The 24072-nt window shown below is 36.6% G+C and overlaps 3 protein-coding genes across 6 annotated transcripts; 1 reads left to right on the top strand and 2 right to left on the bottom strand.

Moving 5' to 3' along the window:
* LOC18792903 (transcription factor SRM1) lies at positions 1 to 5308 on the bottom strand. 4 transcript variants are annotated; one of them, XM_020553971.1, is made up of 3 exons: positions 5145 to 5308; positions 3592 to 4333; positions 1 to 974 (listed from the first exon to the last, which is right to left on the bottom strand). In XM_020553971.1, the coding sequence occupies exons 2-3, from the start codon at positions 3975 to 3977 to the stop codon at positions 476 to 478; spliced, it is 885 nt and encodes a 294-aa protein (XP_020409560.1). In that variant the 5' UTR covers positions 3978 to 4333; positions 5145 to 5308; the 3' UTR covers positions 1 to 475. The 4 variants fall into 4 exon arrangements, with proteins under 4 accessions (XP_020409560.1, XP_020409559.1, XP_020409561.1 ...); XM_020553970.1 differs by lacking the exon at positions 5145 to 5308 and adding an exon at positions 4775 to 5065; XM_020553972.1 differs by lacking the exon at positions 5145 to 5308 and adding an exon at positions 4569 to 4716.
* On the bottom strand, positions 9547 to 20060 carry LOC18789698 (probable inactive serine/threonine-protein kinase scy1). Its single transcript, XM_007225196.2, has 21 exons — positions 19659 to 20060; positions 19303 to 19401; positions 19039 to 19190; positions 18513 to 18585; positions 18269 to 18391; positions 17909 to 18017; positions 16958 to 17037; positions 16731 to 16812; positions 15765 to 15904; positions 15560 to 15670; positions 15340 to 15456; positions 15114 to 15203; positions 14153 to 14206; positions 13869 to 13943; positions 13617 to 13692; positions 13357 to 13456; positions 12415 to 12484; positions 11999 to 12072; positions 11507 to 11616; positions 10656 to 10916; positions 9547 to 10250 (listed from the first exon to the last, which is right to left on the bottom strand). The coding sequence occupies exons 1-21, from the start codon at positions 19782 to 19784 to the stop codon at positions 9970 to 9972; spliced, it is 2403 nt and encodes an 800-aa protein (XP_007225258.1). The 5' UTR covers positions 19785 to 20060; the 3' UTR covers positions 9547 to 9969.
* On the top strand, positions 20322 to 24012 carry LOC18791657 (calumenin). Its single transcript, XM_007223278.2, has 6 exons — positions 20322 to 21165; positions 21606 to 21708; positions 21810 to 21875; positions 22151 to 22324; positions 22428 to 22524; positions 23522 to 24012. Exons 1-6 carry the CDS (start codon positions 20622 to 20624, stop codon positions 23645 to 23647), a joined length of 1110 nt encoding a protein of 369 aa, XP_007223340.1. The 5' UTR covers positions 20322 to 20621; the 3' UTR covers positions 23648 to 24012.

Genomic DNA, 24072 nt, shown 5'->3' on the forward strand with positions numbered 1-24072 from the left:
TGGCAATCAAAGAATACTGGATTTATTACACAAATTCTACAATACATCAATGCTAACGATGTGCTATTGCTACCCAAAATAATATTTCAAATGTCAAAGCGTCCCTCCACAAGTTTTGCCTTACAACAGCTCTTCAGCACTTCACTGCCTTTCAATGCTCTAACGATTTCCATCAAAGACAAAACAAATACCAGGACTTCTACCTGCCAATAAATATTGCCATCTTTTTCCCAATTGCCGCCTATACACATTCATGTAATTCTTCCCCCATATAGAAATGGCTTATTTCGTACAAGAATAGACTAGTAATGGTAAAACATTCAACAACTTGTGCTTTGCTAATACCTAAAACATGCAGGCTCGGAGCAAAATGATCCTAAAAGCCAACATCGAGCACAAGCTACAAGGGTGGTGGTCTCTGTTCTTTGTACACTACATTCTGAAGCTGCTGCTGCTGCTACTGCCAAATATCACATTACCTATGAGAAGTGTGAGGCATTGGATATGTCATGGGAACCATGTTCATTGGTGCCCCCGGAACAATTCCTCCAGGTACGGGGGCTCTCAGACCATACGCCATGTGTGGAGGCCCTGCAGGGAGATTCACAGGTGTGCCAACAGCTGATACAAGGGGTCCTCCAATCGGTTGTCCTATAGTCGGTGCACCGTACATGCCAACCCCTGGCCCTGGAGGCCCAGCAGGAGATTGTTTGGTTGACTTGCCAGAAGAACCTACTGCAGATCCATTTGCTTGACCTGTTATTGGCCCTTGAGGTGACGAAATGTCTCCATTGTTGACACTGGTGATATCATGAATGCTTGATCTCCTTCTGTCCTTGTTCATTGAATTCAAACGTATGAAGTACTTCTGTGCGTGGCTTGCCACTTGTGTAGGAGTTCTTGTTACCACAAAATTCCGAGATATGCTTCGCCAGTCACCTTTCCCATATTTCTCCAAACCAAGAAGAAATAGCCTGTCATGGAACAAGAACAGGAAAAAAAACATAAGAACTTGTTCTCAACTACAACAGAGAACTCACAACCAAAAAAATTCCATCACAATGTATGTTTTTCATAGGACACAATATGTGTTCGATATCATTAAACATTGCAACCATCCTTCTTAAAAGAGTACGAGATGTTTAACCACAGTTAATATGACTGTAACTCCCAAACTGTAAATTACAACAGAAATATATCTCTTGCAAGTCATGAATATATTTTGCACATAATACTACTTCAGTCTATTTCAGAAATCATCCATGCAGGCAACAAATTTTCACTTTTCTCAATTAAGTTTGTATTTAGAACAGGCCTAATGAACAATAACTGCAACAACTGTAAAAGGTCAACATTGACCTCTGCAAGTTCAAACTTTAATACAAAGTTTCATAATCAATATCCACATTTCATTTTTAGCTCCAGAGTTGACAAAGAAATCCGAAATTGTTCATGTAAGTTAGGGTGCACGAAAAAGATCAGCTCTGAAGGCATGACTGAAAAAATACTGTGAAGCTTAATGCGGCTATTAAACGATCAAGAAAACTGACACTTTGACTGCACCGGCAATGGTCATTATTTTTTAAAAATCTCTCAGAAGCAAAGCATCAGAAAACATTGCAAGGTTGGTCTAAGATAGTAGTGTCCAGGACGTGTTGTGGCAAAAGGACCACATTCCATTAGATAAGCTAGTGAAGTTAACAGTCGCCAAAGTTTCACACTTGGCCAACTTGGAACCATATAAAAGAAATTGAACACGATCAGGAAAATTTGGTTTTGGGGATTTGGAAAAGCTTGAGATTCCCTATGTTGGAGACTCACAAGAGGGGTCAACACCCTCACCAGAAACATAAGCTTTCAATTTTTACCCTATAATAAGAACCCAGGTGACAACAAAAGATGAACACTACCAAAATGCCTACTTAAAAACTGAAGAAAGAAAATTTATCAAGCATTATTAATAAACAGAAAGTTATTGATATATATAAGTCAAGCACAACTGTTTGAATTTTCATTTAAAGAGAGTAAAAATGGCAGTCTGGATAACAAGAACCTGAATCATAGCACATATGGCTTACATATGTCCTAGGATCAGATCAGGGCACAAGTCTGCGAACATGATCAGCTGGTTTATATGAAAAGACTCTGAACAGACTTGGATATGGATTTTTCATTATTTCTTAAAAACCTCACATTTTGGACAACACAGCCTAGCCTAAAGAAACATTTTTTTGGTAGTGGGGAGGAAAGAAACATGCACTTGCAAAAGAACTGTTAAGAAAGGAGAGGGCAATCAAAACACTAGATCAGAGAAGTACTAAACTAATATATCATGCACTCATTGACTTATGATGATTTTCTAGAATATCCAATTCTGAGGAAGAGCAAAACCTCAAGTTCAAAGTTTAGCCTATATAATTTATTACTTATATAAGACACAACTTGTAAACAGGAGAAGAAAAGGAAAGGAGTACAAAAAGACAAGTTCCCACCCTAAAGCCAACCAGAAATAGGCAAATTATAACTACATTTGACACCTTAGTTCTATACTTCCATAAGTATACCATTTTCTGATGAACACAATTACTGTTCAGCTCTAAATATACAGATCACATATTTCTGCTAAAATAATTACCAGCCAATCACAATTTGAGTCAAGCAGGTGCGGCAGTTCCCAGCCATTTCATGCCAGTGCCAAGTTGAGAACCATTAGTTTCTAAATATTTAGCCCAACCCAATGTAGTAGTGCAATATGCCAATAGCTGAGGCTATGCATATACCAAAATCATTATATTAGGATACAGGTGATCCATCAGTAGTCACCAAATCCCAAAGAAAAGTTCAGATCAAAGGAACCTACATGCATATAAACTAATGGTTTCTCATTTCAGACAACCTATCCTAAAGGTTGTGCTATACCAAGTCCTGTTTTGGATAAGCTGAAATTATTTACAATACTTTTTCTTATGTAAATTTTCATGTTTCAAGATTTAACTATAAGTCTATAATGGTAACCCCGGAGATAAATATATCTATAAAACATTAAGTCTGTCATACAAAATGACAGAAAAACTCTAACGAAACCAAACCAAATAATGCATCAATGTAAAAAAAGTACAAGAGGGCAGAGTCAACTGCCATGATAGACATGCATTTAAATATGACAAAACCATGTTTTCTTCCCTTATGCCATTATCCTTCAAGATTATAGTACAACAGTTATACCCTACTGGATATGAGCTTGAAGACTAAACTGAATTATTGAAACATGCCATGGATTTAATAGAAATAACAAAAATGGAATAATTTTGATATGGAAGTTCTTCAATACAGTTTACCAACTATCATCACCATAAAGCAACTTCAGAAAAAAATTGTTGGACAAACACACTTAAGATCATAAAGTTGCACCAGGGATGAATCTCCTTGTAAAAATTAAGTTATCTCAAAAGTATTTCTACTATTAATTATAAAAATTAAAAAGACGTGGACTGGAAAGAATAACAAATCTTTAGCTTCATTTAGATACTTCCACAAGTGCCACCTATGATTAGGGAAAGAAAATAATTAAATCAACAATAATATATTCACCTGTGTTCATCCTCTGTCCAAGCAATCCCCTTTCGGCGCTCCTGATCTGCCCTTGAAGCCTTAGTTCCATGATTAGATTCACTGCTGTAGTTTCCAGAATGTCCACCTTTCTTATTAGTTCCTTCGTCACTGGCATGGCTTGTCGAACCCTCTGAAGAAGAATTGTAGCAAGGCAGTGGCACAAAACCAGCTTCGATCTGGTTTATGTCATCAACTAAGAGTTCATAATGATGTTTTATTTCCTCTATGGTTTTCTCTGGTACATCAGCTGCAATTTTTTCCCACCGATCTGAAGAATCCTCAGAATAAGTTGCCAGAGCATTCTCAAATGCCTTATCCTGCTCTCGACTCCACAAGGAGCTACTACCTGCTTCATCCACGGTCATCTATGTAGTCTTGTTTGACTCAACTATCCAAAATATAGCCCACCGGAAGAAGAGAAAAAAGTAATCTAGCAAACTCCTCCTGTTGATTTATGCTACACCTGGTCTGAAACTATCAACTGTCCAGAATTGTTCTTGGGACTTGGATCTAAATTATTTCAATAGTGGGTTACCAGTAACAGCTTCTTTGATGGTGGGCTAAATTATGGGAAGCGGATGCGTCAGACCACAGAGGTAAGCAAGAGCAAAAATAAACAGACCCAGAGAACGCCAAAGAAGCTAAACTCAGTGAAGCGTGCGAAGATTTCAATGGTGATTTGCTCCACAATTCAATAATTGGACACCTCTGAATTGCTGACCTATTGATGAACGAAAAGGCAACAAAGTTCAGTTAGACCATGAGAAATCTCTGAAATCCATAATATCAAAGACGCAATAAATGGCAGTTTAAAAACGAATAAGAATTCAATGCGATTGTAAATTTAGTAGAGTGGTAATTAGGGTTTTACTTTGTGAGATATGAAAGATACTACGAAATAATCACACACAGAAGAAAACTCAGAAGTCTTTGATGGACAAGAATAGTAATCATACTGCCATTTTCACTACTAACAAAAAAAATCCCAGTTCTCAGCAACCCCACTGATATGAACAGTTTTAACAGCACAGGCCCACAAGGAGTTATCTGCTACTCCAACCCACTGTTTTGAAACTCAATTTTACAGTTTTATACTAAACCTTGCTCACTTTGAATCCATGGCCAGACTATATTTGATGAACCCCCATCCAAAATTACCCACCTTATTCTCAGTGAAGAAAAGCCACATGGAATGGTAGAAGATTTCCCGGTCGTCAACCATGAGTAGAAGTCTCATCCAGTCAATTCTACGTTTTACGTAAATGCACCCACTTGGTAAATCCCCTTTTTTCACCCATTGTTTTGGGGATACCTACCTTAGGATCTTTCCCTTCCCACCCTGACTCAGAACAGTGATTCTAGAGACCAACAAAATGCTGTTAAACTAACCAGATAGAGAGAGAGAGCGGGGACGGAGAGATTGTCTAATAAAACACAGTGCATAGTACTAACTACAAAATTAACCAACAAGCAAAGAACTTTACTTTCAGAACCAGTGTTATCAGATTGTATTAACAGGAAAGTAACCTAACCTTGAGTGTGCAAGACCTTGCTTCACCTCCTCTCTCTCTCTCTCTCTCTCTCTCTCTCCTCTGTGTGTGCGGTGTATTTCTCATATTTTACCAAAAGTGAAAATTTTGACAATTCAGGTATTTACTCTGATTGCATATTTTACTGTAAGTTTACATAAACATAGAAACTAAAAACAATTAAACCGAATCAGAAGCCTAATAAAAACAAAGTGGGAAGCATCCAGAATTTAGATAAACCCAAGAATAAAACCATCAAAGAAAACAAAGTCTGGGCTGAGAAAAAAAGCCCCAAAAGAGTGTGGAAATTTACAAATGGCAGGCAAATAAATTATGAATGATGTTGATGGGTTATCCTGAGATATTTACAGAGGAGGTGCACTGCAGAATGGGTCAGTTGGTCCCATCCCCAACAACTACTTGCACATACAAGGACAGTTGGGATTGAAAAAGGCTCACCCATTTGATCCCAACTTGCTCTACACTCTGGAATCTGCAATACCCCTATTAATATTTGACAGATTAAAAAACAAAAACAAAACAGAGGGAGAGAGAAGATGAACATGAAAACTTGGGTTTTTCCGTTTCTTTTCTATACTTTGTATCCAAACAAACAAAATCAGTATTATATGTCGTCGGGATAGGATAATTATATGCAGTTGCAGAGCAAACAAAATATAACTGAAAATAAGTGTGACATGGGTGTATCTCAAAACATCACCTTTTCCTCTTTTTTCAGTTGCAAAGTGAGCAAATTATTCAAAGTTTCAATCTTTTGCTGGTCATTCATTTGCAGGCATTTCAGTTCTGGGACTGTGCACTGTTGCACAAAAGATAGTCAAACAGCCTATCGTATATAAACATCGGAGCCACACTCCTTACTAATTTGGGTCCTACACTAATTATTAATAATATCATTAAACAGATTTATCCTGATTTTAAGTTTTAGAAAGTATTAAATGTTTCGTATTTTTTGAAGATCTCATCCGCAATTAAAGCTTCCTTTGATGGCAAAAAATCATCTAGTTCCCCTTTTATGAAGGTTGACAATCACATATTTTTTTCCTTTATTCTTTTTTATTTGGTTCTTTTTTCACAGGAAATCTGCAATCACACATATCATACGCTCCTATTTATATAATCTATTTGGAAACTATTGTGCTTAGGGTAATATATATCGAGTGCTGTTAATTTCACCCTGTATGATATTTTCTTGTTCATTATGTAAATTTGAAAAAATACAATCCTATATTTTCACCATTATTCTTAAAATACTATTTAATTATTAATTCAACAAATTCTCTTTGTTAATCAAATTATATATATATATATATTCTTTTGTACATAACACGTGTAAACACATACGCCGTAAGATAAATTAAATATCAAAGACTCAAAAAACGTTTTTTTATTCATATTTTTCATTTTCGCTTTCATCTTCAAGAAATCCCAACTCTTCGGAATTTTCTTCTTTCTCTCAGCAAGAAGAAAGATTTCTGCTTTTGTTTCTTGTCGAGCTTTTGGGTTGTTTGTTTTTTTGGCTCAATTTTCACCATAAAATTCGATGTTTTCTTGGCCGGATTTGGAAGTCTAATGAAAAGCGACGATTTTCGATGAAAAAGAGAACAAGGATGAGAGGTTTCAATAGAATAATGGGTATTTTAGGAATAATGGTAGGTAAAAAGATAGGATTGTATTTTTTCAAATTCATATGGTGGGTGAGAAGATAAGGTGAAAGAAGAAATAGGACAATATGAGTAAAAATAACAGCGATTGGAATGCTCTAGTAGCACAACAATTTTATTTTTATTTTTCTAATTTAGTCCACACAAAATGTGCAAGTTGCTCCTACTGAAGAAGTGAACAAATAAAGTCAAATAGGCGGCTTTGGCCCTCGCTTACACAATTTGTGCAAAAATTCCACCCTTTTGAAATTCTTGCTAAAATACCCCTATAATTACTTTATATTGTCCACATATCACTTTTTTCAGCCTTCCATATTTTCTCCGAGCCACTTGTCTCTGTGCTCCTTCATGGTCTTCTCTTCTGCACTTCATCCTTATACCATTATATAATGGCGCTATATTAGTGTGCATATATCGCCAATTATTATCTTGCATGAATTCAAACGATGTGCACGCGTATCTAGAGTCACCAAATCTCATGTCAAGGGATGTCGATCCAAGAAATGAGTTACCAATGAAGAGCATAATCCAATTAAACACGGGGACATCTATTTATATCATATTTCATTGGTTAAGCATTCTGTGACACGTAGAACATGTGACCTACAAAGGAACCCTCATAGTCCTGTCAAAACACTAAGACCCATAAACAAACCATTGGCAGGGTGAGCCTTCGGCATCTTAGCCTATAAACAAATCATCGGCAAGATGAGCCTTTGTCAACCCAACATACTAATCAGGGTAAATAAGGCACCTGCTACACCAGTTTGGACAAAGGACATGTGGCAGCCTTTCAGGCAATGCTCACAGTCCCACATGAAAATATTACTCAAGCTGCACACCTCCAAGATCTATAAATAAGGGCACAAGCCCCTAAAATAAGGTAACTATTACATTTGACTATTTAATCCTTACTTTGTCCAAATTGTTATTTACTATGTCCTTAAGCTAACTTAAGCACGGGAGTGTCTTCGGTCGGTACCACACCAGTATCCAAAGTTTTACCACTACTCTTTGTCTTGCAGATCATCCTTATATACCGAAGAGTCCAAGAGGCCGAAGATGACGCAATATCTCTAAGTTGAACCTAAAAGTGATCGTACATTTTTAAGCACCAACACCACCAACGGCCCCCGTATGGGTACAAATGCAGCAACAAAGGAATATTAAAACATGAATCAATTCAAGTGCGCATAAACCTATGCATATGGATGGAGTAAATGTGGTTTTGTACAACAAGTACATTCCTTACAGAATGGTTAAACTTGGCATGCTTACGGTTCCTTCTAATAAAAACACAATATAGGTCAATAATGTCAATTGTAATAATAAATTGTTAAAGTGTCCACACTTGTCCCCTTCGGGCCCCTTTGCTAATCTTTTTAGTTTTTTTTTGGGTATGAATAGTTCTTCGACAGACAAAAGATACCCCAATTAAGTTGAGAGAGAGAAGAGGATGGGAAGTCGTCGGCGTTCAGCCGTCAGTTGTTCGTTTGTAGAGGAAGACGAATGAAGTGAAGCAATGAGACTTTTGGATTTTGACGGATTGGGAATGAAGAAGACGATGAAGGAGCATAGTGCCACTGATTCATAGAGACAAGTGGTTGGGAGAAAATAGCGAAGGGGAAAAGAAACTGATATGAAGTATTTATTGAGAGTAATTTAGCAATAAGTTTAAAAGGAGGGCATTTTTGCACAAATTATACAGGCAGCGACAAAGTCGTCTATTTTCTAAAATAAATTTGACACATCAGCGCATGTTCAAGCTTCAAAGTTCACGGCTTTCAAAAATCAAAAATCAAAAAAGAAACACATCAAAGTTCACGAGTTAAGCAAGCACATGATTTAACTTGGGACCGAATGCGGCCCGTTTCTCTCATCAATCTGCAATTCATTATTGCGTCTAAAAGCATAACACATCTTTGAATGCTTTAATTTGTGGTCAATTTTGGACAACACAATCTATTCAGACATGTGAGGTCCCCTTTATTCTTTTTTATTTTATTTTATATTTATTTATCAAAGATATACTTCATTAGATTAACGTCAACAATACAATATAAGTTCACATTTAATGTATGTTTTTCTCTTTTGAGTGGATACACGTTTATAGCTTGAACGGATTCAAAATTCACACACTAGCCCCTTGGCACATGCGTGATGTGCCAATTGGTTTTTTTATTTTATTTTATTTTTAAAATTAGGAAAAAATAACATAGGTAGTTATGTTATATAAAAATAGGACTTAATTATCTGATTTTGTTTTTAATTTTAAATACGAAAAAAATAAATTTATCATATTATCCTTATTTAATTAATAATTTCATTTCTTAATGTTTGCATTAACCAATAATATTTTCTAGCATTTTGAATGTTTCACTATTCTCTGTCTTTTATTTTATAAATATAGATATGCCTTTTATTTTATATATATATAGATATAGATTAACACAGGAACATGTAATTTTTGGATGTCATTTCAAAATAGCCAAAAGGCCACGTGGCATGTCCATCGGCCAAGCTAAACCATGAGTACCACAAAATTTGAGCCCATAGGTAGATTACTAGGCAGAGCCTATTTTGGGCTCTGAGTATTGGGTTCAAATTTGAGCCCATAGATAAATAAACACAATTTTGGGTTCAGAGTCGGGCACAAAACTTACATAAGCAATGTTAAAACGAGGAATGTGCAAAAAGTTAAAAAAGAAAAAGAAAAAAAGTTAAAACGAGGAAAATTAAACCCTGGGTTCAGAGTCAAGACACAAAAATCCCAAGGCTTTGACTACTACAAGAATGTGACAAATTAAATCCCAAATTTACAGGCCCAAAAATTGATAGCCAGTTTCCTGCTGCATCTATATCACCTAACCTTACACCATAAGATCAGACCAAAAAAAAAAAACCTAACACCATAAGAAAGAACTTGAAGGAAATTACATGACAGATGGCTGCTTCTGTGCTAACTGAAACAAACAAAAGAATATCATTACAAATCAATTAACAAGTTGGAGAAAGTGCAAATGCAATTCCTGTTGGCACCAAATGTCCTATTATAACATGAACACCGGCCACCAAAAGGGAGGGAAATTTACACAAATTTCTTTAATCTTAACCCATAATTTTCTCTTGTTCTTTTGCATAATTTACACCCCAGATGAAGACGTCCGGTTTATTCTCTGTGCACCCAGTTTTGGAGCAGCAGGTTTGGTTCCTCGACCTTTCACAGCTGCTAGGGGCTTTGCCTTGGTGGTAGGTTGGGGAGCAGCGATGGCAGCCCATGGATCATCATCATCAACGGCTCCACTTGTTTTTAAATTCAAAGGTTTTGAAATTGTTTTGGGTGCCGGGGCGGCAATGGAGCCCCACAAATCATCATCTTCATTTTTGATAGCCTTGGCTGTGTTTTTCGGTCTCAAACTTGTTGCTAAAAAATAACACACAAAATATTCCAATTAACTAACACCAAAACTATATAATGAAATGCCAGATTAACAAAGGAGGACACATTACAAACTAAGATGAACTGGGGAAAAAAGGGCAATGTTAAGGTTCTACCAATACATATTATGGTTATCAGACACTTTGTAGGCCATTATAAAGGAATCTGGGAAATTAAGCAAATACTCCTTAACAATATCAGATTTATCCACCTCAAGAACATTCTCATTGGTTTAAAAATAATTTGGAGTTCAGAAACACACCTTAGAAGCAGTACACTGCATTTTTAGTCTATCATTATAACCAGTAAACTTATATACGTTTCTGCAACATTTTGTATTCATTCAGTCTTTATGTGAACGCATAACAGAAGCTAAAACAAAGTGATTACCTTGTTGTTTAGGCTGCGAAACAGGTTGCGAGACCGGCCGCTTTTGAGCTGCTTGTATACTTGCAAGAACGGGAGATGGTTTTGGCTCTTCCAGAGGTTCAATATCATCCCAACCATCCTTGTCACTTTCATGCTCTCCGTCAATTCCATTTTCAAGTTCTCCCCAGCCATCTGTCGATGTAGGGGACTCAGGTACATGTTGATCCGCAAAATCTGGTGTGGTACTTACATGGGCAGTTGCTGTGCTTGGAGTATCCACCACTAGGATTACAAGAGAATGACGAGAGAAATGCAATCAAACAACAGAAGCAGAACCAAGAAATACATATTTCAACATCTCTTATATACTGGAGGAAGGAACCAGATTGATGTGGAGAACACAACCCCACTTCGATTTTTCTCAGTTGATTTTTTAAATAACCAAATTTGGAACTTGGCATATTAGATCTCCCACATTCAAAACTTAATCCAAGTATGTCTAAACTGACACTAAGAAAGAGATTCCAATATGGAACGATGGCTCTATTTCGCATGGTTGTTGAATATTCTTAGTTTGGCCGGATCTGGTTAAAATTCAGATCTTTGATCACACTTATTGCTGGCCAGACTAATTAATGGAGCATGGATGCTTTTATAAAATATATACACTATAAAACATTAAATTCCAAACCATATGATAAGCTTGACTTGACTAAAAATTGATATAATAATTTGGCATATGCATGTGAAAATTTTGAATTTTTCAAGGGGGGTGGCATTTACCAAAAAAGGAAAGGATAAAAAAAACCCTAGCCTACAGATATCCAACAAGCTAAACACATTTAAAGAATCCAAGTTATCAAGATGTGTACCTGAGCTTGCATTGGAAGTCGTTTCGGTAAGAGATGTACTGATATTCACAGGAGCAAGTGGAGCTTGTTCAGAAGGTTTACCCTTGAGAGTCAAGGAGCTCATTGCCCATCTGCATGATAATTAAACATTTCATTGGCCACTGACTTCAAGAGAACATTAGGAAAATTTTCACATGACCAGATGCAATTTAATATAGTACTTGGCAAATGAGATGATAAGACAAGCACCAAGTATAGATATAATTACATCAAGGTATATTTACAAAACAGGCACATATGAGAGGTAGGTAACAGATTGGTATTTATGGAAATTCCATGGCATCTCTCAAGATATATATAAGTCCCTTTATCTGAAATAAGTTGCTGTTCTAAAATCCTGTCTATATAACTACAGAAACAACAAAGTATCATATACAGCTTTGTAACATAAATAATACAGAACCCAGCAAAATATACATCAAGACTAAAGCTCTTAGAAAGAAGTCAACTTACCCCAGTAAACTAGCATTTCCTGGTATTGATGAGATCCCGAGACCAGCAGCCCCAGCAGTATCTCCTGAATTTGTCTACAGGGGACAACAAAAAGAAAGAAAGAAAAAGATATTATCAATATGACACATTATTGCAAAGATTAATTTAGTAAACATCAGTTTTCTGAAATTTCCTTCTGCCTTATTCCCTAAAGATTTCGCTATCTATACATAATATTTGCATTTACAAAGTTGCATCATAGAATGTGAACAGAAACTGATTCACGATTAAATGAAAACTTCATATACACAAGGTGTCCGACAAACTCCAACACACCCCACCCCCCCCACAACAAAAAAATTATACACATACACAACCATCACCTACATGAAGATATGAAAAATAGAATCAAACGAATTAAGAATTCTAACACACACCTTTTCATAGGATTGCTTCACTATCTGAAGGAATTGATCAACTGCTTGAAATGCCTTTGAGCGAACATCACTGTTTCAAAGGCAAAAAAGGTATAATCCCCATTACAAGGATTCCAAGTAGGACAGATACAACAAAATGTAATCTTTTACAGATCTAAGTGTTATAAGAGTGAAGTTATAAACAACTTCTCTACAAAGTCTGCTTAGATCACGCAACACACAGGTTACCCAAGCAATGACTTGAGAGCCTGTAATTGGCTTACAAACATCCTAATAATAGGGAAGAAGAAGGGAAAGAAAAACCATTAAATTTGTTAACACAACATCTCCCTTAGCATTCCGAATATTCATGTTTCCTCTCTCACTGAATCCACAAGGCACTAAAAAACTTACAGAAAATAATAATTTGAAAAGAAAGTATAATTCTTTCGTATGTTAAAATCTAAAAAATAAAATACTTCAAGGTATATACAGTTATTCAGAACAACATACTGAAGAAATGTCCAACTATTTTATGTCTATGAGCATCAATACGAGGATGACCTTCTAATGACCACAAAGAGAATCTAAATTATTCGGTTATAACTGGACATTATTTTTTTTAAATAACCGAAAACGTCTAGACCAATAACCCTATCCCTTTAATAGTCCAGGGACAAGAAGAGGTAGGAGAATCTCAGAGTACATAAGTGTGACTTTAAAACCATGGGGAAGCAGTTTCTTTCAGAAACATGATGCTTACTTCCTGCTAGGAACAATGACATAGCCCTATTAAAAATGTAAATTGTAGGAATTGACCAGATCAAGGGCAGATTAAAATGCGGTAGAACAGGTAACCATTAGCATGCCACAGAACATGAAAACACAGTAGAAAATCACATAAATGCTAAGCATCTTTTACAAAATACAGAGAGATGTAGAAATCATCTGCAGCATACTCACTTGTCGGGATCAATGGTAAGAACAACAATATTTGGGAGAATCCGAGTTGCAATCTCAGTGCTGTCATAATAAGAACTGGTGGCGCATAAAGCCATAATACCTGCCAGAATAATTTTTTTACATCTCATAGAATTGAAGAGTTGACCAATGTAGGAAAATGAAGGTAAGGACAAATTTAAAGCACACATGTCAAAACCCCAAAACATTATTAAAAAAAACCTGGCTAAAAAAATACATGGATAAAGAGAAAATTCTAATACCTGCTCCTCGGGCAGGTGAGAAAGTATCACGTAATGCACGGACAGTAAATGCATTAATCAAAACTCTTTTCCTTGTCTGCATTTAAATATGAGCACCATCAGCTTAAGACAGAAATATTTTATCAATATATGTTCACAAATCATTACCAAATGACCAAAAGAACCCATCTACCACTTAAGGGAAGAACAAAAAAAAAAAAGAAAAAAAGTACACATATGAAACAGTAGGTGTGGCAAATGGATGATACTAACCCCATCATTCAGGTGGGTTGCAATGTTCCCTAGCAATATAGTGGTGTTTGTTCTAATTGCTGGTTCTTCATCAACCTGCAAGACAGAGAGAAGTTAAAATGGTAAAGGAATGCAAAATAAGAGACAAGTCGTGGCTATATCCTATGTTCCAAACACATAAACTCACAAAAGAAAATCTTCAGAAACAATTAACAACACGAAGAAACACAATGTGAAAATCAACACTATGAACATTCATTTTAATAGTTAAATCAGGGGCGTCAATTCAGAAGTTAATACCATACCTGTAACTTTGAAAGATACTTCAACAAAGACCCTGAAATGGTACGTTGAGAAAGCTACAAAGTAGATAGACAAACCCATTAGATGAGAACAATCACATAATGTGACACTTCACAGGGATAGAATCACATCTTAAACTAAAACAAAGACTATTATTATCCGCCAAGAAGAAGATCAAGATGGACACATTAAATGGATAAGTACATAAAATTGTCACTGAAAAACATTCAGTACAATGGAAAACACAGCAATTCATCAAAAGCCCATGAAAGATTGAGCTTGGGCTTACGCTGTTTAAATTAAAACATTGCTGAAAATTGTTCCAAAACTCCAACTCTAGATCTCATGAAGTATGTTTTTTGTTCTATCTTCCTCCATCATTCGAAGCCAAAACAGACCAAATACTATATCCCCGTAAAAAAGAAAAACTAAAATATAAAGCTGGCAAATACGTTTGGTGATCCCACCTCTAGATTTCATGAAGTATGTTAATGTTCTATCTATTTTTGCTTCCTCCCTTTCAATCCCTAAGCAAACCAAATGCTATTAGCCCCTTCTAACTAAACATTAGAGATCCACAACCACCAGACTTCCATGTTAAAGGGCCATGGTTGGTGTCCCGTGTCTGAACTTGAACGTCTGCCAAAAAATTTTTTGCAACAAAACCAGCTTATAAATATTTGGAAAATATTAACACCAAATTTTCCAAATTCCAATTCCAACAACCCTCGAGAGAGAGAAATAAAAAATTGTGCGAGCTATATTTTATGTGGGCGCAAAGGTTGACATATTTTCTTTAAAATAATATTAAGTAAATTAAAATAACAAGATAATCTTTCACAGGGAACAGCAAGTAACTCACAAACACTAATTGCCCTAAGTAACTCACAGGAACAGCAAGTAACTTATAATATAAATTACCCAAAGCAGGAACCACGCAACCATAAAACTGGGTGCACTAACCTTGGGAGCTAGAACGAGCATCGACTTAAGAGTCAGTTCCCGGAGAAAAGCAGATGTGTCAGAGAACCCAGTAGCAACGTGGGGGTAAACCTAATTTCAAGCATCACAGGCAAATTTAGAATCTACAAACTAGAAATGAACTGATGCAAGACTAACAGGGTTGACAATAGAATCCAGCTAGAATTTGTGTGATCGTTAAAAAAATGATTAGTTGTTGATTTCATACTTGCTCATCAACAACTTGTGCTGTTAATGATTCTCCAAACTGATCGACATGTTGCAAGAGACCAACTCGAATAGCTCGGTCATTGGACGCAAACAGTTTCACAATTGTTGGCAGCACCTAAATATATACGCAAGAAAAATACCCACATCAGATTATTACAAACCTAAAAATAAAATCACAACTAGCAAAGGATATATGAAGAGTACTAAAAAAGTAAGACCTTCACACTGAATTCTTCGGTTGAAAGCCAGGCACCCATTTTCAACAATGCAGTCAAAGCAGGTGCAGCTGCTGAACCAAATTCAAGAGCAGAAGCTAATAAAGGAAGTAACTGTAGAAACCAGGAGGAAGGATTATAATCTGATACTAAAAAGGTCGATTATATATTTCAAAGTCGAAAAAACACAAAACTCCGAAACTCACACCTTTTTCAGCACAATTTGGCGAGGTAGCTGCTCCGCTAAATTTGGAAGCTTGCGGAAGAAGGTATCCTTCTCAACACTATCTTTCAGATTTAGAATTTCCATGAAATGTATCGTATCCACCAGCTTATTTTGGAAATACTCTGCAAATCCAATTGTTGCAGTACTTAGTCAAATAAGAAAAAATTAAACTACCAAAGAAAATGTTTGTGAAAAAGAATACTATGACACATAATATAGTAAAACCACCGAGGTATAGAAAATAGAAGGGGCAAATATAATATTCTGGGAAGTAAATGGTACACACGCATGATGCATACAACTTCAATCCTCTTTTGGGAGAAGGGGCTAGCGTTCCTCTCATATTTCCTACATTCATTTGTAGGACACCCATTAAATTGGGAATTTCAGGCACTTGGAGACTTAACACTCATGTCCACCATGCCCTATAACTAGTGTCCACCACACCCTATACTCATCTGAAAGCTTATATTTGACCAAATAATTTAAAAATAGAAAAAAATCTGAAAGCTTATACTAAGATTAATCACTGTAAGGTTAAGATGCACTTTGGTCACGAAACGTTTGCATAGTTACAAACAATCTGTCATAGAACCATATATTTGAAATTATAGATTCATGAACATGCACTGATTTAGTTGTTTCTAGTACCTAGATAATTATGATTTATATGTCAAATACTTATAACTAAAAAATCATATATGTATGGACAATTGCATATAATTATATATAAAAAAGAAACCTTAAAACAATCCAAAAGTCAGATAATGTATTACGCATTCACAGACAGCCACAGATGATAATCAAGACAGGAAACTAATAGATGCTATATAATATTATATGAAATGCCAATCAATCCTCAAACCATGAAGCAGACCGATATTCTCAAGACTATAATTTCTCAAAGACATAAGAAGCAATTAACTCAAGTTAAGAAGGAAAGATCACCACTATTTTCTATAAGCTTTGACGTATTCAGCCTACGAGAAGGCGTGGAGCTCAAGAGCCGCTGATAATCTGGAAGCAGAGACTGTGAGACAAGAAAATAGAGAGATGCAAGTGAAAATGAATCTTTAAAAGGATTAACACATTTCAGACACATGTAAAATATGCAGTTAACATTGTAGTTTTCAAGAGAAATTAAAAAGAATAAGGTACAGTAGAAGGCTACTAACCTTTGGAATAGAAGCAGTGTTGCGCAGCTCCTCTGTTTTGCTTAACTTCAGACCAGAGAAGAGTTCATAGATAAGACAACCTATCAGTTTAAATAAAGAACTTAGATTCTTAAGGGAAGTGCATTTAACTCACAGGTCAGCAACAAAATATGAAACTCAACAGCTAATAAGCAATAAAATTCATATGAATGACAGTATAATTTCTTTCATGAGAAACATAATAAATTCATTAATATAAACTAGTCAGCAATACAGCAACAGTGGATCAGCATTCACTGAAAATACAATCAAAGCCAATATAACAACCTTAGCAGTACAAAATCGGTATTACATCAGGCAACAAAAAGCCTTCAAACTCTAACAACTGACTTACGATACATCATCCCTCCGATCCACGTTAAGATAAAACAAATGGAATATGTCTAAATTTATTGAATACCAAAATCCCCAGCAACAGCAGAAGCATAACCCTGCCCCACAAAAAAAAAAAAAAATCCACTTCCTTCCACCTTTTGCCCTAAAAATCCTACCATTTCTCTCCTACTAAAAAACCCAAAAGATTGTTATTTTTCAACACAATACAAATCCACAAGGCACCAGCCTTTTTTTCCCCTCCACCACAAGCACAAAATTCCTTCATAAAAGATGCACAAGAACATAGAATCACCTGACTCAACCTTGCTTCACAAAAAACCTATACCACATCCTGAAAACAATGGGACAATGAAGAAAAAGCAACTCAATCTGTACCACGATATTAGACAAGAATGACCCTTCTCACTAAAATTGATAAAAGTAGCCAGATCCAGTACACATGTAACAGGAATTAAAAGTCATTTCTACATCTCCAGAAAAGAATTAATTAAGTTCTGCATAACAGATCGTTTATTGATCAATTTAACACAAAAGACCAATAATCATGTTGTGCGGAACAGACCACAACAGACTTACCCAATCCCCAAGAATCAATGGCCCACGGTGGAGACTTTCTGATTGCCGCCCAATCAGACTTCAACAACTCCATGGGTTTGTATTGTGGTCCAACAAGCCAGGCGAATTGCTGAAGGCAAATAAGAACTAGTGAGAAACACATCCCAACTTCTGACTATTCTTAAGCAATTTTTTAAGCACAAATATCCACAAGAATATATCTTAGTGGAAACAAGCAGCATTCTATCCATTACTATTCAAACAAGAAAAAATAACTAAACTTAAGAGTAGAAAAGTAAGCTCTTCCAATTAAGAGAAGCTAGGTAAAATAGAAACTTATTGTACAACTGTTCAGGAAATAAATCTGAAAGACATGCTTACCAGCATTTGTCCAGCAGAAGCCTCATTGCTGCCATCAAACTCAGATAGCACATCAAAAGCATGCAGCTTCCAGTCCAAAGTTTGAGTTACAACAACACTGGCCAAGCAAACGTTGGCATGAACCTGCAGTAGCCAAAAGCTAGTCAAACAGTACAACAACAACTAAAAATTATATATGAGAAAGAGAGAGATTATGGCGCTGTCCCCATGCAAAATGCAGGTATTTCCGATTATGAAAACTTACAAGTTTACAATCATTATTTAAAAAGCTGACAGCTTTAGCAATCTGGTGCAGTCCCCACGCGAAATACTCATCCCTAACATCAAGGAACAAAATGCAAAGATTAAGCAAATTCTAGAGATTTAGTGAGAACCGCAGTGTCTATTTATAAGATTTGTATGTGCAATTGTGTAAAGAAAAGAAAAAGATATGCATATTGAAACAAATTACGTAGCAGAATAATTGAAAAAGAAAAGACAAGCTCTAGTAAGGAAGAGAAATAAAATTTAAGATACAAAATTTAGAATGAGAAGGTGAAGTGTAAGCAACTCATAAGATGACATGTTGTGTGGGCAAGGCAGAAAAGAAATCTTAGAAGATATGACGACTTTTTCTGAAGAAGGAAGAAGTGTGTGTGTGTGTGTGTGTGTGTGTGTGTGTGTGTGTGTGTGTGTGTGTGTGTGTGTGTATACTGTTGATGGTGTTATTATAAAAAACAAAAACAAAAACAAAAACAGGAAGGGGAGCAGGTAGTTTATGTTTGAAATACCTTTGGATACCTTGTAAACTGAGTTCCTTGATCTTTTCAGAGAGTGGCATAACAGGCTCGGTAACAATATAGATAGTTTGCTTGGTGGTAGAAGCATCCAAAGTTTCAGCCTCGGTACTATGAAGAAAGGATAAGATATTTGGATGTCTGACCTGAAAGGAGAAAAACAAAATCAGAAATGAACCAATTTGCATTTGCACATGTGATTATGAAACAAAATAGCAAAATGAAATGATAAATTGACGACAACAGAAGAAGACTCACAGTACGGAGACGCTTGACACCATTGCGAGCAGCGGCCAAATGGCCATCCTGAGCATTACTTCCAGATATAGAAAACACGGACACCGGAGACCCATCGTCCTGAAAAGTGTTTTTTTATATATTCAAAAGAAAGCCAAAACAAACCCTTTCATTCATATTATTTCATCCCAAACAAAACATCACCAGCCTTCTTCAGGCTTCAGATCCACTCAAGACTCATCCACATCCACCATTGGCATGATGAAACTTGACGAAGAAACATGCATACATACATAAATACAAAGCTATATAGATACATACATATATATATATATAGAGAGAGAGAGAGAGAGAGAGAGAAGGTGACGATGACGGACCTTGGAGGTGCCCCGGAAGTGAGTCCACGAGCCCCAAGCAGAGGGGTAAGGTTCGCCGATATTGTAGGGCAGATCTTTGGGTCCAGTCCCCGATCCACCCACCACTCCCTTCAAGAATTTTAACATCTTCCCTTCCTTGTTCTTTCGCTGCAAACGCAACGGCGTCGTCTAGGCTCCCACTTTCAGTCAGATCCTAGCACTCTTGCCCTCCTCTCTCATTCCAAGTCTCCGTCACTTCCTCCTCCAGGCCGCCCTCCTCTTCTGGTCTTGTCTTAAACTCTTTTCTTTTTTAATTAAAATACAAAAAAACAGAAAGCCAAAAAATTAATAAAATTTGATGATCCCAGATCCCAATCGGGAAATCTGCTGGGTTGGAAATTGGAATTGGATCATGGGTTGAGTTTGAGTCCACCATTTCAATCTTATTTTATTATTAATCTCTTTTGGGCCTGGGCTTCATTGAGCTTGAATAGTAAGTGAGCGGGTCGATTTATTTTGCTAATTTGCTTAATCATGCTGCTAATATAAGAAAGAAAAAGATTAATTAATTAATTAATTAATTAATGAAAGAATCATGTTCATGCTCATCTTTCTGTTTGTTCTGCACTCATACTATAATATATATATATATATAGTTATTTAATTAATTAATGAGTTGTTCTAACATCCATCAATAATTATATTAATATTATTAATTGGAACAAGACGGGGGGTGGTCGCTCTAATAAACTGGGATGCGGTAGATCTTATCAAAAAAATAGGAAAGTGAAAACCAAGCAGCAGATCCACAACTTCCCGGCTCTCCAAAGACACCTACATCAAACCTCATTCGGTTTCAGTCTCCTCCTTCTCTTCTTCCAAGTCCTCTCGTCCAAATAATAGTCAACAACAAGGTCTCTCTGTTTTCTGGGTTCAGTTGAGAGTTGAGAGAGAGAGTTGCCTTGCATTGAGAAAATCAGAGCAATGGCGAGGGCGTCAGTATCAGTAATCATTTACATAACAATAGCAGTCCTAATCCTATTGCTTATCTCCCACTCCCCCAAAAAAGGCGGCAGCCAACGTCACCGGCGGCTGAAGCTGCGGTCCAACTTCACCTTCGCTCCTCCGCTGCACCACCACAACCCCATCCCCTTCGACCCTCTCGTCGCCGATATCGAGCGCCGCCTCGAGGACCGCAAGTGGGAGCAGCAGCACTTCGATCTCAACGACTCCGCCCCCGCCGCCGAGTCTCAGCCCGAGTGGGAAGACTTCATGAATGCGGAGGACTACTTGAACGACGAAGAGAGGTTCAACGTCACCAACAGATTGCTCTTGTTGTTTCCCAAGGTTGATGTCGACCCCGCTGATGGCTTCATCACTGAGGACGAGTTGACTCAGTGGAATTTGAAGCAGGCTCAGAAGGAAGTACTGCATCGCACTCAAAGGGATATGGAGCTTCATGACAAGAACCGTGACGGTTTTGTTTCCTTTGCCGAGTATCAGCCCCCAAGTTGGGTGCAGAATGCAGGTCACCTTACCACTCCACTCACTCACTACTTACTTATGTCTTTTTTCTTTTCGCTTTTGATCTGTTTTGCTCTCTCTCACTCCATGGAGATGGAAGATAGAGGATGTGCCTTCTTTCTTGTCTTTGTTAATTAAATTGCAAACATTTTGGTTATTGCTCATATCTTGCTCCTCCAAATCTATCTATTTGCTGCTATTAGATTGGCTTTACTGCTGAAATTCAATCTATTGCTATTATGCTTCCGCAAGCAACCTCTTAAATTATTGTAAAACGAGGGTCATTCTTCAGTATGTTCGACTGCTCCTAGATAGTACCAATGGTCCAATGCAAATGAGTGAGAAGAAACTTAGTATTGTATCTGATAAAAGGATCTTGTGTTGTTTAGGTCCTCATTTTCATGTCATTTTCTCCTTGTTTCTGATTTCTGTTCCATGTACCAGATAACAATTCGTTTGGCTATGATATGGGTTGGTGGAAAGAGGAGCATTTCAATGCATCAGATGCAGATGGAGATGGTCTTCTTAATATAACTGAGTTCAATGAGTGAGCTTCTGCCTTTCTATCAAGTTCCTTTTACTGTTTTACATCAAAATCTTTTTGAAATACCTTCTTCAACTTGATGTCCATGATTTATGCTTTTCTAGCTTTCTACATCCAGCTGACAGCAAAAACCCAAAGCTACTTCAGTGGTTGTGCAAGGAGGAAGTAAGGTGATATTAATTTCTCTTCTCTGAAATTCTAGTTTGTCCTATCCTTATGATCCACATCTGTTTGTAAGATATAGTTAATGGCACAGCATCAGCTGCAGGAGAATTTTCAAGCAACTAGATTGAATTTTCTTTTGCTTCAACTTTCAAATTTTTGTGTTTCTCTGTGGACGAAAGACATCTACATAATCTTATTTGTCGTTGTGCTTGATGTCATTCTAACATGGTCGGTTAGCTTAGCTTTTCTGATTGTCTGTTCTCTCCTTTGCTTTCCTTAGGGAAAGGGATACAGACAAAGATGAAAAGATCAACTTCAAAGAATTCTTTCATGGCCTCTTTGATTTGGTGAGAAACTATGAAGAAGAAAATCACAATTCCTCACATCAGTTTGATGATTCGATGGAGGCCCCTGCTAGAAATTTGTTTGCTCAGCTTGACAAAGATGGTGACGGGTACTTCTTAAGCTGCTTTTATTTATGTGTAATTATTCTGAGCTACTTAAGGGTTTCCTTTTTGCTAATCATTTTACTTGTTTCCACCTTTCATTATCCGCAGATATTTGTCAGATGCAGAGTTACTTCCTATTATTGGAAAGATACATCCATCAGAACATTACTATGCAAAACAACAAGCAGATTACATCATATCACAGGTAATCATTTTACAAATAAAAACTATTTTCTTTCTTAGTTTTGATGGATCAATTAGTTTGTGCTTTGTGTTATATATATATATATATATATATACACGGTTGGCTCCTATGAGTTGATCTAGTAGCTCTTTTTATGTGGAAATAACATGAAATTAAGTTTGAGTCACCTCTCAGTGTTCAGCAAGGGCTTCCTCTCCTTGCTTACGAAGATGAATTAATCATCTCAAAACAAGAAGGGCTTGTGAAATTATACATAACTGAAGTATTAAAAAATGAATGACCTTCTTTGGCTAGTCAATATTTCTTTTTCTGGAGCATCTTCACGTGTCAGAATTTTGTTGATTTATCTTGTAAGCTATGTGATATTCAAAGATTAGTGTAATCTTATGATGGAAAAGGCAAATTGAAGATCATTAGAGCTCTGAAGTTGCTTGCAGTTTATAGACTGGGCACAGCTTGAAATTTATATGTTGGTAGTTGGATTGTGAAGTTATGGGCAGTTCTTCTCTTCTTGCCATCAGGCTAGTACATATAAGATGGTGGTTTATCAGCTTATTAACCATGCAGCTGTTGTGAAAAAATTGGAGTGGTTGAGCTGGCAGAAAGCTTGGATAAGTTTTTGAAAAAGAGTACTGCAAGCACAGAGTTTGGCTTGCAATGCCTCACTTTGTAAAACTTTCATGCACTAGGCTCAAGAACTGCCAAAATCTTATCCTTCTTGTGTCACTGAAATTTATTGAAGAGTTATAGATGAGACATCAGATGAAGTTTCACAGTAAAGATGTTGTGCCACCCCATCCCACCAGGGGGAAAAAAAAAAGAAGAGAGAAAAGATGGAAGTTGTTCTTTTATATTTTGGGGTTGCATAAGGAAGCTTGGAAGGGTAGAAAACTGATGGTACCATAGTATATCTGCGCTTGTTTTTATGACTTGATAAGTTTTGGCTGGGTTTAGCTAATTCTAAAGGTTGTATGTGTATTAATTTTGTAAATTGCAGGCAGATACAGATAAAGATGGGCGTCTAACGCTGACAGAAATGATTGAGAACCCTTATGTATTTTACAGCGCTATTTTCAACGACGATGAAGAAGAGGACTATGAGTTCCATGATGAGTTCCGTTAATCTCATTACCGGCTCTGCTGCCTTATTCTTTTAGTAACATACAGATGCAGGATACTTGCTGCCATGCCACAACTTGGGTAGGATTCAAAATCTTTGTTCTGGGTTTTTTGTTTGTTAATATAGGATTCGAGTATGAAAGAGATTGATTGGACCTCAGACTTCTTCCACTACGACCTCAACAGGGTTTGGTGCCTTTCCAAAGATATGAAACTACCATGGCTTAGTTATTCAGAATGAGGCCCATTTTGGAGTGATTTATTTCGTAGGCTGCTTTACAATTGTCATTACATGTAATAGATTAGTGAACAAAAGGGTATCATGATTGTTATTTATCAGAAGTTGAACTCAATTTTTATGTCTTGGCATGTTGGAGCATTGTCGTTGTTTTGGTTAGATTTTGTAGCATTGTCGTTGTTTTGGTTAGA

The sequence above is a fragment of the Prunus persica genome, chromosome G1, assembly GCF_000346465.2.
Source record: "Prunus persica cultivar Lovell chromosome G1, Prunus_persica_NCBIv2, whole genome shotgun sequence".
Lineage (NCBI taxonomy): Eukaryota > Viridiplantae > Streptophyta > Magnoliopsida > Rosales > Rosaceae > Prunus > Prunus persica.

Excerpts from the sequence above, each read along its gene's own strand:
- LOC18789698 (XM_007225196.2), bottom strand. The coding sequence starts at position 19,784 with ATGTTAAAATTCTTGAAGGGAGTGGTGGGTGGATCGGGGACTGGACCC. Across the intron at positions 19,191-19,302 it reads GTGTCAAGCGTCTCCGTACT|GTCAGACATCCAAATATCTT; the intron begins GTGAGTCTTCTT and ends TTCTCCTTTCAG. Across the intron at positions 14,207-15,113 it reads TGCTCGTTCTAGCTCCCAAG|CTTTCTCAACGTACCATTTC; the intron begins GTTAGTGCACCC and ends TCTACTTTGTAG.
- LOC18791657 (XM_007223278.2), top strand. The coding sequence starts at position 20,622 with ATGGCGAGGGCGTCAGTATCAGTAATCATTTACATAACAATAGCAGTC. Across the intron at positions 21,166-21,605 it reads AAGTTGGGTGCAGAATGCAG|ATAACAATTCGTTTGGCTAT; the intron begins GTCACCTTACCA and ends TCCATGTACCAG. Across the intron at positions 21,876-22,150 it reads TTGTGCAAGGAGGAAGTAAG|GGAAAGGGATACAGACAAAG; the intron begins GTGATATTAATT and ends TGCTTTCCTTAG.
- LOC18792903 (XM_020553971.1), bottom strand. The coding sequence starts at position 3,977 with ATGACCGTGGATGAAGCAGGTAGTAGCTCCTTGTGGAGTCGAGAGCAG. Across the intron at positions 975-3,591 it reads TGGACAGAGGATGAACACAG|GCTATTTCTTCTTGGTTTGG; the intron begins GTGAATATATTA and ends GTTCCATGACAG.